Source organism: Ovis canadensis, chromosome 7, assembly GCF_042477335.2.
Source record: "Ovis canadensis isolate MfBH-ARS-UI-01 breed Bighorn chromosome 7, ARS-UI_OviCan_v2, whole genome shotgun sequence".
Lineage (NCBI taxonomy): Eukaryota > Metazoa > Chordata > Mammalia > Artiodactyla > Bovidae > Ovis > Ovis canadensis.
Genome location: NC_091251.1, coordinates 21,795,817 through 21,808,767, shown reverse-complemented (window position 1 = coordinate 21,808,767; position 12,951 = coordinate 21,795,817). Strand labels below are relative to the sequence as shown.

General features: G+C 36.3%; 1 protein-coding gene across 1 annotated transcript in view; it reads left to right on the top strand.

Annotated features, from left to right (window-relative positions):
* AP3B1 (adaptor related protein complex 3 subunit beta 1) overlaps positions 1-12,951 on the top strand; it is a 239,683-nt gene that overhangs the window by 94,656 nt on the left and 132,076 nt on the right. Inside the window, exons 8-12 of the mRNA XM_069595365.1 lie at positions 2,383-2,538; positions 8,461-8,558; positions 9,993-10,047; positions 10,135-10,206; positions 12,429-12,491. Coding sequence (XP_069451466.1) covers positions 2,383-2,538; positions 8,461-8,558; positions 9,993-10,047; positions 10,135-10,206; positions 12,429-12,491 — 444 coding nt within the window. The remainder of the gene's footprint in view (positions 1-2,382; positions 2,539-8,460; positions 8,559-9,992; positions 10,048-10,134; positions 10,207-12,428; positions 12,492-12,951) is intronic.

Sequence of the window (12,951 nt, the reverse complement as noted above, 5' to 3'; positions counted from 1 at the left end):
TAGCTTTTCTTCCAAGGAGTAAGTTTCATGTGTAGTTGCATACATTCTTTGCCAGTGAATACGTTGTTTTTTTCTGCCTCTTCTTTTTTTTTTTTTAATATTATTTCATTTTGTTTCTTTATTAGTGAAACTGGGCATCTTTTCATGTTTGTGGCCATTTGTATTATTATTATTTTGGCCACACCACGCAGCATGTGGTATCTTAGTTCCCTAACCAGGGAATCCGCTTTCCCTGCTTGGCTCTTGAAATGCTGAATGATTTTTTTTGTTGAAACCTGGAAATTTTGGATATTATGAGATTGTGGATCTTATTCAAATTTTAAGTTTTAGCTGGGTTTGTTTGAGACTATTCCAGCAAGGAAAAGTGGGGTGCTGCCATCTCATTAGTGTCAGGTCACATGAAAAGTCCAGGTTCTCCCCTTACCCCCCATTGACACCTCAGGGGGCTCATTGTTACTGTGGGTGAATATGGGATCTGGCTCCGCACTGTTACTCCCCTGATAGCTTTCTGGATGGGAGGGATGGATGTGTCTCATGACTGTTCCAGATTTGTCTTCCACTGACACCTCAGAGTGGGGTGTCCTTGTTACCATGGGCTGGTGTTGCTGCAAGTCCTGGGTGGAGTATCCACTAAGCATCCTCTGCGCCCAGCATAGGGGAGCCAGGGATAGAAGTCACCTCCGTATTGATCAGCAGACTTGGATGTCCAAGCTCCCCACACCGTGTTACCTCCTGGTGGGGATTAAAATCTCAGTTCTATCTTGGCCTTTTCTGATAGCACCCCAGTGGAAGGCTGAGGGGAGGAGTGGATATCTAGGCTCTCCTTGTCAGTCTTTGCTTGTGGGATTAGGGGTAGGGTCATGGTTTTTTCTCTAGAGTTGACTGCACTAGAACAGTTATTTTCTTGAAAAGTTTTCTGTCTTGCTAGACTTTCTTTTTCTTGGTTCTTTGGCTACAAGGAGCAGGCTTTGGGGGGATTTGTTTAATCTATATTTAATTGATTTTCTTATTAACTCACTTCTCTTCCACCCAGTCTTTAATATACGAGGAAAAATGAAAATCCAAGGAACTCACTGTTGTATCATTCTTTGGTTCCTGAGGTGTCCATATCCGGCCTTTCTTCTCTCTGCCTTTCTTTTCTTAAATTGTTTTATATATAATGTCTTAGGTTTCTAGTTGTTCTTAGTGTGAGGAATAGGAATAAGTATATCTATTCCATCTTCCCAGAAGTGGAAAATACATTCCAGGTACATGGTAACAGAAATCACCTCTAAATAGTGACTGCACTGTGTGTGCTAAGTTGCTTCAGCCATGTCTGACTCTGTGCGACCCCATGGACTGTAGCCCGCCAGGCTCCTCTGTCTGTGGAATTCTCCAGGCAAGAATACTGGAGTGAGCTGCCACGCCCTCCTCCCCTGACCTAGGGACCAACCCCGTGTCTCTTACGTCTCCTGCATTGGCAGGGGGGCTCTTTACCACTAGCACCACGTGGGAAGCCCTCGTAATTGCACTGGGTCCACTTGAATATGTTCTTTGTGTGCTTTTTGTTGTTGTTTATTTTTAGAACTCCTTACCTGTAGGCTGGGGTTCCCAGGTGACTCTGGTAAAGAATCCTGCCAATGCAGGAGACACGGGTTTGATCCCTAGGTCGGGAGGAGGAAATGACAGCCTGCTCCAGTCATCTTGCGTGGAAAATCCCATGGACAGAGGAGCCTGACAAGCTACAGTCCGGGGGGTCTCAAACAGTTGGAATAACTGCACGCACGGACCCATGCACCTATAGGCTACATTTACTGACAGATAATAAAGAATTCAAATAAATAAAAAGTGTAAGACAAAAGCATATAATCAAGTCTCAGGGATATACATAAATCTCAAACTTAGTCTTTCTTGACAACACAGGGGCCTTTTTAATTACCAATTTTTAACCTGTCAAACTTTATTAATGATTTCTTTTATGTGTGTTGCAGTTCAAACAATTTTCTTCTTTCCTCTGACCCTTTGATCCAGTTACAGAGAGACTGATAATTTATGGAAACAGTTTTCAGCTTTGGGTAGTATCATATCATAGGCTTTGTTAGAATTTAATGGTCAGCTTTTCCCTTTGGACGACTGTGGGTATTTCTATGCTAATTTAATGTGAGGTTTGCTATATAATATAAAAATATTATCTCTTGCACTAAAGGACAGTTACTGTGCCATAAAATACAAGAAAAAGTAAGGCCTTTCTTCCATATAAGTAGCATAGTTTCAAATTGCCTCCACAATAGTATTCGTAAAATATTATCATTATTGTAGATGTTTTTAAAAAAGTTTTCTTTGTGTAGTATCTGGGTGGTTCCAGGTCTGAACTAAGCTTGGAATTGGATTTCTTTCCTGTAGGGTGATGGCCTAGAGGACAATGAGAAGGATTTCTATGATTCTGATGAGGAGCAGAAGGAAAAGGCTGACAAAAGGAAGAGGCCATATACTATGGATCCAGACCATAGACTTTTAATTCGGAATACAAAGCCTTTGCTTCAGAGCAGGAATGCAGCGGTATGTAAAAACCATTACAAGAAATAATTCACAGCTTTTTAAAAACAGTGCTTAAAAGTATGTAAGTTCAGCAAGTAATTTTGAGTGTACTAATGGAGCATTTATTTATTTGTTTGTATACTAAAAATCAGGTTTTTATAGGTTACTTGGTTTGGTAGCTGTATGCCTACTGTTCTTCATTTTCTTTTTGATTTTGTAATTGGATTCCTGGGATACGAGCCTAAGATGTTTTGCAGTTGATTGGAAGACTGTATGTATTTCTCTGTTATGAAATTATTGTTGTGAGCACTTAATAAGGTTGTTGTTGTTTAGTCACTAAGTCATGTCCAACCCTGTGACCTCGTGGACTGCAGCATGCCAGGCTTCCTTGTCCTTCACTATTTCCTGGAGTTTGCTCAAATTCATGTCTGTTGAGTCAGTGATCCTGTCTAACCATCTCATCCACTGCTCATTATATTTGTATTTATCTAATAAGAGTTTTGAAAAGACTAGCATATAGTTAGAAACACCTAGCATGATGCCTCATACATGCATAGTAAATTTTACTGGTAGGAATAATTAAAAATCATCTTTACTGAGGTCCTAAGTTTTTGTTTTGCTTTATATCTTTATTTTAAATAACTCTTTATATTTTAAAATATTTTAAAAGAATACAGTTGAAAATTAGAAAATACAAACTAGAAAAACTAATATAAACATTATATTTCCATCACATATCAGTTATAATATCTTAATGCAGTTTTCCCAGATCCTTTTCTGTATAAGTGTTCGTCTGTCATATGTGTGTATGTCTGTACATAATACATGTTAAACCAAGATAAAAGTCATAGTACACATAATATTTTGTAGCATATTTTTTCTAGTTCCCTGTTTCTACTTCAGTAAAATTTCATCTCATGAAATACCAGTTTACCCTAAATTCTTCTATAACTGGTTTACCTATACCAGTTATACTGCATTATATTTGGTTGTTTTATCTTCTGAACTCTCAAGTCTTGCAGAATGTTCTCTGGGTTTGTCTGGTTACTTTCTTTACTATACCGTTATTTCCTCTTAACTGGAAGTTATGTAAGTTTTGATGAATTCAAGTTAAATGTTTTCTTAAACTTATTTTAGTTAAAAACAAATTCTTAACGAATCATTCTGTGCAACTAGTTAAAACTGAAAATGAGAGTTTCCCTTGAACTGCTTTGTTTTCTGATGCTGGAGAGTTTGGTCTTTAGAGCTTTGAATGTGTATCTTAGGAATTAGCAGAAGTTTTTATCCTATACTTCGTATTTAGTTTCTAAATCATGATTAGGTAACTATGTACAATAATGACACATATGTTATTTTATTAATATTGTAAAATATGCTTATATTTTAGTGTGTCCTCACTTGACTTGCTGTTACTTAAGTAGCTGTAACTTGCCAACTAAAATTATAATTTATTCATTTTTAATTTAACTTTGTCTTGGAAATTGGCTTATAGTCCAAATACTTACTGATCAACAATGTTTTTGAATAGTGAAACAAATAGAGGTAGTTTGTACTGTACCAGTATACTTTGGTTCCCTGCTTATTTGATTATATACCAGCTAGAGGTAGTTTGCTGCTGCTGCTGCTAAGTTGCTTCAGTCGTGTCCGACTCTGTGTGACCCATAGACGGCAGCCCACCAGGCTCCCCCATCCCTGGGATTCTCCAGGCAGGAACACTGGAGTGGGTTGCCATTTCCTTTTCCAATGCGTGAAAGTGAAAAGTAAAAGGGAAGTCGCTCAGTCATGTCCGACTCTTCGCGACCCCGTGGACCGCAGCCTACCAGGCTCCTCTGTCCATGAGGTTTTCCAGGCAAGAGTACTGGAGTGGGGTGCCATCACCTTCTCAGGCAATGGCAACCCACTCCAGTACTCTTGCCTGGAAAATCCCATGGGTGGGGCAGCCTGGTGGGCTGCCGTCTATAGGGTTGCACAGAGTTGGACACGATTGAAGCGACTTAGCAGCAGCAGCAGCAGAGGTAGTATATGTTTTGTTCCAATATGTTTTGGTTTCCTGCTAATTTGGTTCAACTGGATTTAGAAAAGGCAAAGGAATCAGAGATCAAATTGTCAAAATTCATTCTATCATAGAAAAAGCAAGAGAATTCCAAAAAAACATCTGCTTTGTTGACTACACTAAAGCCTTTGACTGTGTGGATCATGACAAACTGTAGAAAATTCTTAAAGAGATGGAAATACCAGACTACCTTACCTACTTCCTAAGAAACCTGTATGCAGGTCAAGAAGCAACAGTTAGAATCGGACATGGAACAAAGGACTGGTTCCAGATTGGGAAAGGAGTACGTCAAAGCTGTATATTGTCACCCTGCTTACTAACTTATATGCAGAGTACATCATTTGAAATACTGGACTGGATGACTCACAAGGTGTAATCAGGATTGCCGAGAGAAGTATCAATAATCTCAGATATGCAGATGATACCATTTTAATGGCAGAAAGTGAAGAGGAACTAAAGAGCCTCTTGATGAAAGTGAAAGAGGAGGGTGAAAAAGCTGTCTTGAAGCTCAGCATTCAAAAGACTAAGATCATGGAGTCTGGTCTCATCATTTCATGGCAAATAGATGGGGGAAAAGTGAAAATAGTGACCGATTTTATTTTCTCAGGCACCAAAATCACTGCAGATAGTGACTGCAGCCATGAAATGAAAAGATGCTTGCTCCATGGAAGAAAAGCAATGACATATCTAGACAGCAGAGACACCACTTTGCCAACAAAGGTCTATCTAGTCAGTTTAGTTCAGTTCTGTTCAGTCGCTCAGTCGTGTCCGACTCTTTGCAACCCCATGAATTGCAGCACGCCAGGCCTCCGTGTCCATCACCAACTCCCAGAGTTCACTCAGACTCAGGTCCATCGAGTCAGTGATGCCATCCAGCCATCTCATCCTCTGTCGTCCCCTTCTCCTCCTGCCCCCAATCCCTCCCAGCATCAGAGTCTTTCCCAATGAGTCAACTCTTCGCATGAGGTGGCCAAAGTACTGGAGTTTCAGCTTTAGCATCATTCCTTCCAAAGAAATCCCAGGGCTGATCTCCTTCAGAATGGACTGGGTGGATCTCCTTGCAGTCCAAGGGACTCTCAAGAGTCTTCTCCAACACCACAGTTCAAAAGCATCAATTCTTCGGCACTCATTCTTCTTCACAGTCCAGCTCTCTCATCCATACATGACCACTGGAAAAACCATAGCCTTGACTAGACGGACCTTAGTCGGCAAAGTAATGTCTCTGCTTTTGAATATGCTGTCTAGGTTGGTCATAACTTTTCTTCCAAGGAGTAAGCGTCTTTTAATTTCATGGCTGCAGTCACCATCTGCAGTGATTTTGGTCTAGTCAAAGCTATCGTTTTTCCAGTAGACATATACTGATGTGAGAGTTGGACCATAAGTAAAGAAGGCTGAGTGCTGAATAATCGATGGTTTTAACTGTGGTGTTAGAAAAGACTCGAGAGTCCCTTGGACTGCAAGGAGATTCAGCCAGTCAATCCTAAAAGAAATCAACCCTGAATATTCATTGGAAGGACTGATGCCGAAGCTGATGCTCCAATACTTTGACCACTTGATGTGAAGAGCCAACTCACTGGAAAAGATCCTGATGCTGGGAAAGAGTGAGGGCAAGAGGAGAAGGGCACAGCAGAGGTTAGATAGCATTACTGACTCAATGGACATGCGTTTGAGCAAATACTGGGAGATGGTGAAGGATAGGGAAGCCTGGGGTGCTGCACATGGAGTTGGAAAGAGTCAGACATGCCTTAGTGACTGAGCAACAATAAATATGTGTAAAGAAAGGTTGGCTTTGGAAGGATTGTGAATAGAATTTTTTTTTTTTTTTTTTAGCCTTCTTAGCTTACAAGAGAGACTTTGAGAGTTTGTTTCAGGAAGCTTTGTTAGTCCTGTGTAGATGGAATTGGAGATAACCAATACTGGAGGCAGTGTTGGGAAGCTGTTATTGACAGTCTGGATAAGGTGATAGTATATGAATGGTTAGGAATAGAAAAGTTTTTACAGAATATACTTTCTTATAAACATATATAATGTAAGTGTTGAAGGCCTGTGTGGTTGTGTTTTCAGTTGTTTTGGAGTTATGGGAGCTTCCCTCATGGCTTTTACAGATTAGACTATAAAATTCAAATTTGGGGTATTGAAGAGAGATTAAGACACTTAGATTTGTAAATATTGGGGAAAAAGAAGATCCTTTCGCCCCTTTGGGTTTGAGAGTAATTAATGTATCAGAACAAATGACATTCTAAGTAGAATCTAGAATCTTAAAATCATTAACACACATAGAAAGTACAGTTTTTTAAGCTTCAGCTTTCTTTTCTACATACAATACTTGTTAGCCATCTGTGAGCTTTAATATTTTTTAAAAATGACTGTCACCTATTTGTAGATTGTCAGTAATTAATTTTTTCTTACTAAAATTTTAAATTCAGCAGAGGCTGTGCTATAATTCAAGTGTATTTGTAGATCACAAGTGAAGAAATTAGATATTCTTAAACTTCTCAATTTCCCAAGTCATGTCTGAAAGCTGGACGTCAGTCTTGTTACAAAAAAGAGAAGTACACAGAAGTGCCATAGAGCAGTAAGTTGAGGAACCTATAACTCTAGTTTTAAAAAGTGTTTCTAGTTCTAGGAGAAACTGTTTTTGCTTTAAGCACCCTCAAGTACTATAAACTCTTCAGGCATACATAGAAGTCCTGCTATATATATGTTACCTACAGCCGAAGCAAAAATAATGCAATATTAATATATCTTCATAACCAAAGACAAGATGATTAATTTTTGTAGCTCTCTCTTCGCAGTTGTCACATGCTGAACTGAATACTTTCACTAAGTGGAAAGTCTGGAGTTTTGATCTCTGGATCTAAGTGTAGAGGCACGTGGGGAAACATAGTCTTGTATAAAACATATTTTATGCATAAAACATATTTTATGACAGGGAAAATCTGCCCCCATAATAGCTTTGAACCAAGCACTATTTTTAAGGTTCTACATTTGAAAAACAGGATTTCAAATGCTGCCTTTTTAGAGGAATTGTTTTAATAGAGTTCCCTTAATTATAACTTAAATATGCTGTATTTGGAGGTTCTTTAAAAATTTTAACCTACTTACTACTGTTACCTTTAAGTGTCTAGTTTCATTCCTGTCTCAGGGTAGCACCAGCAGTGGCAACACTAGGAGGACTGTGGGCTTTGGAGTGAGTGTCCAGCTTTGCCATGTACTACTGGCGTGTCAGTCCTTGTGATTCACTGAACATTCTTTTGTTTTTTTCTGAGGGTGTACAGGACTGCTTTCCTAGAGCTGCCGTATCAGTTTACAAAAAACTGTGTAGATTAAAGAAATAAAAATTTCTTTAATTTTTTATTAAAGAAAAATGTTAATTTAAAAGTAAATAGAAATTTACTCTTTCACATTTCAGGAGACCCAAAGTCTAAGTCAAGATGTTGACAGGGTGGGTTCCTGCTGGAAGCTCTTAGGGAGAAATTAGCTTCTGGTGATCGCCAGCAGTTTTCGACATTCCGTGACTTACAGGCCGCACTACGGTTTCTGCCTCCGTGTTTGTACTGCCTTCTTCTCTGTGTCCTTTTCTGTCTCTGATAAGGACACTCACATTGGATTTAGGGCCCACTCTATAATCAAGTATGATCTCATCTTGATCATTACCTTAATAACATCTGCAAAGACTGTATTTCCAAATAAGGTCACATTCTGAGGGTAGGCATGCATTCTTAGGGGGACCCTGTTCAACTTGCCACACAGAGGTAACAACTTACTCATCTCATCTTAGTTCATGGGGATTTTGTAGGCGTTAAAGCAAATCCTATATAAGAACATACTTCGAAACTGTAGTGTGGAACTGCCCATAGTTCTTACTGTTTTCATGTTTTATCTTTTAGGTGGTTATGGCGGTTGCTCAGCTGTATTGGCATATAGCACCAAAATCAGAAGCTGGCATTATTTCCAAATCACTAGTGCGTTTGCTTCGTAGCAATAGGTATGACATGATTTTATATGTGTGTTTTCTTTTGTATTGTGTTACTTTACTAGTAATGTTTGAACAAATCAAATGTGTCTATTAGGCATTTAGCACATGGTTCTGACTGTATTTTATCAGTTGAGATTTCATACTTAAGGGGATTATTATAGAAGCCTTTAGATTATTGATTTCAAAGTTAATGTTAAATATTGAAGGTTGTTTTTTTTTTAACCTTAAGCCAAAGAAATTGGAAGTATTTTTTTGTAATATAGTATATGCTATTACAGTAGCCTAGTATTTTGGTATTTCTAGGCATGACAATAAGAATTTTGGGGATTTACCTTAAATCTAGAGTCACTGAAAAACTACATTAAATGTATTATTGTATTGACTAGTATAATTATATAAGACAGAACTGCTTTTTGTAAAGTTGCAATATTTAATTACAATAGTTCTATTTAAGAAGAGAGCTATAGTCTTAATATTACTTGTTTTAAAGAAATGTATAAGCTTGTTATTTCCTGGAGATAGGCCAGTAGGTAGCAGTGTACTTCTCAGTGTTACCTCTCTGTAATTCAGCACTTCAAGTCAGCAGTTCAGGAAACCTTGAGTTCCTATCACATGTACTTCGTAAGTTTAAGATCAGATGTTTGTCATTTGTTTTGTTTTCTGTATTTAAGAAAACTGTTGTTTCAAGCTATTTAGCTTACCCTGAATATTTTTCAGTAGTTATTTTAAATTAAATTTTTTTCCTTTGAGTACTTCTGTTAATGAGTTGAGAGAAGAAAGATAAATATTTATTTTTGTTCTTAGCTCAGAATCAGTGCCACAGCTTTCACCCTAGGTTGGCTTTGGCCCTTCCTTAGTAAGATGCTATTTCCTTTGCGTTCCTCTGTCTGTTCGCATAGGCATTCTTTCCCTTTTATCGGTTCATTAAGTTTTGTTGTCCATAGCTGGTTCGAATAAGGATCTGGAATGCATCTTTCACATGAAGCATTATACCAGCTTCAGTTGTACATTCATTTCTTAGATATTTGGACCTAAAATAACATGGCTTTTTTTCTTTTAAAACCTGTCCTTCACTTTGGACAGAACTGAGTCACATGATGAGCCCTCCAGTCAAGAGTTTGTATTAACACTGTGCTTGCGTCTGTTCCGTTAACCCTAGAGCACCTTCCCTGGGTATGTTCAGAGCATGTGCAGCAGTGGCTCTGCTCTTGTAACTCTTCCATTTCATGAATCAAGTCTAGTGTTGTATAGCTTATAGGGAAAGTGTATTTTTAAAAGAAGGCATAAATATCTTAAGATTTGCTAGAAATCTTTCAGTATTATATTTAAGAGTGTCTTTCAATATGAAGCTTACTGCTGATTCTTTTTCTTTAATATAGTGTTTACTTTAGGATATATTTTGTTGGAAAATATACCTAGTCAAAATTCTACTTTAATTTCTAGGGAAGTGCAATATATTGTCCTACAGAATATAGCAACTATGTCAATTCAAAGAAAGGTATGTATGTTGTGAACACAAAATTTAAGAGAGACATGAATGTACTAGTATCATAAATGTATTTATATATTTATTTTTGTAATCTAGGGTATGTTTGAACCTTATCTGAAGAGTTTTTACGTTAGGTCAACTGATCCAACTATGATCAAGATACTGAAGGTATGCATGCCCTTATTTTTCAGACACTTTAATGCATAATTACTTTGACAATATTGCTGTAACTTTTAGTTTAGCATTTTCAAAATGGAGACCTATTTTTTTTTTTAAATAGATGCATTGGGGGATTTTCTTTATACTTTTAAAACTACGTTATTGTATACTAATTACTGTGCTACATTTTAATAAGACAAAGTTAAGACATGCTGCCTATACCTTGAGTAACTCACAGTAAGTGAAAGAGACAGACATGTAAATGGATAATTTTAGCCTTGTGTTTTAAGTGATTAATAGATGTGAATTGAGTGTTGTGGAAAAAGAGAAAGATGCAGCTAATTTTCTGGTATGTTTAGAGAAGACTGGCGGAAAAGATAACATTAGAGTGGATCTAAAAAGAATGACATGATTTTGTCATTTTTGTTGTTGTTGGTAGGTAAGTTGATAGCAGAGTTGTAGGGTTCAGTGTAGGAAAAAAGGCACATTTTATGCAAATATAAGAGATTATGAAAGAGTTGTATTCAGGGAATGATAACTACAGTATAGAATATAGTTATGAATATAAAGTTATAATGATGAAAACAATGTGATACTTGGAATATGTGATAATAACATATGAAGCATAGAAACAAATCTATGCATATCAAATGTATCATACATGAGGGGAGACATTATAAACCAGTGAGAGCTATTCAATAGTAGACTATTCAACAAATATTGGAATGATTGGTTAATCACATGGAAGCTTAAGTTTAATAAAAAAAAAAAATCTAAGACATGCCCAAATTATATAATTAATTTACAGAATAATTGGTTTGCAGTTAATGAAAAGCATCCAGGTCCGGAAGGTCAAAAGAAAGGTTGAGAAACTTTTATACTGAAAGAAACTAAACAACTAAATATTGATACGGAACTCATACACTATTTTTTTTTAATACATTATTGAGATAATTAGTGAAACCTAAATGTAAGTGATTATTGTATAGATTTGATGTATCAGTGTTAATTTCCTGGTTTTCTTGGTTGTATTGTGGCCTGTAGGACAATGTCCTTGTTTGCAGAAGATACGTACAAGATGTGTTTGGGGATGATGTGGTATCATTTTGGCAACTCTAAAAGCAAATGGCTTAGATAAAAACTGCTTTTCACCTTTTCTCTATGTTAAGAATATGACTTTTCAAAATAGTACAGCAAAGTAAGATGTTCTCATCAAAATAAAATGAAAAGTCAGTTCATAATCTAGGAGAAAATATTTCCAGTACATAACCTAAAAATTGACTAGTATCCAGAATATATAGGAAGACTCATACAATCTATGCCTTTTAATTAGTGTTTAGATCATTTGCCTTTAATGTAATTATTGATATGAGTATCTTTATGTCTACATCTTTCATTTTATTTTTCTGTTTGTCCCATCTGTTCTGTGTTCCTGTTTTCCTTTTTGAAGCTTTCCTTCAGATAAATTGAATATTTTTTTATGAGTAGATACTGAATTTTTTTAGCAAACCTATTTAAGATGAACTTTTAATTTCACATTTCTTTTAACTAAATCCAGAAGAAAGAATTAAAATGTCTAAATATTTGGTTTGGTAAGATGAACGAAAACTAATCAAAAGAATTAATTGGTATCTGGAATATAAAGGTATTACATGGAGGGCAAGTTATTTTCTAACTTTATTATTAAAAGAAAAAGAAAACTGCCTTAAGTTGTTTAGGTTAATTAGATAATAAATTATAAAGTTGGAGGAAACAATTAGCGAAGGTGTAGAATTCTCTTTTTTGTAATTATTTTTTAAGCACCATATAATTATTCTGTTTGTAGATGTAGGGAGACAAAGTTCAACTGAAAGGTGTAGTGTCTCACATTTGTAATAGGCTTTTTTTAAAAAATAGAAATTACCTTTCTATTAAATGGCTAACCTTTATTAAATTTACTTTCTTTGTGTTTTTTTTTTTTAAATTTTTATTTGAAGGATACTTGCTTTACAGAATTTTGCTGTTTTCTGTCAAACATCAGCAAGAATCAGCCATAGGTATACATCTGTCCCCTCCCTCCTGAACCTCCCTCTCGATTCCACCCCTCTAGATTGTCACAGAGCCCCTGTTTGAGTTCCGTGGTCATACAGCAAATTCTCATTGGCTATCTGTTTTACACATGGTATTGTAAGTTTCCATGTTGCTCTCTCCATACCATCAAAAAACATTTACTTTCTCTTTTTCTACCTTAGCTTGAAATTTTGACAAACTTGGCAAATGAAGCCAACATATCAACTCTCCTTCGAGAATTTCAGGTTTGTGTACAATGCTAATTATGCAATAACTTCTAAAGCATCTGTTCAGTTTAAAGTTAGATATATGTCTTTTTCAATTTAGATGTGTGTAATTGTATAAATAAAACTGTATAATTTGGAAGAAGGTTGACGACTAATTTATAAGTTTTCAATAATAAACATCAACTACAAATTTTAAATTTAAGGGAAATAAAATGTAGTCCCTTTCATATTGTAGAATTTGAGAAACTAGTTTATAACTCTTTGTTATCATCAATAGTTTGTGCTACACTCTACTCAGGAAAATGGCTTCATTTCTTATTTGGTTGTCCCTATTTGATTATCTGCTTCTATTGTAGACATTGTCTGCTAACTTCATGTGTAGCTCAAAAAAACGGTTTAAAATTGCCCTCCTCATGATTGTTTAACTGTTAATGTTTTGTTGTATTTTTAAAATCCTATATGTGGATAGATGAGATGC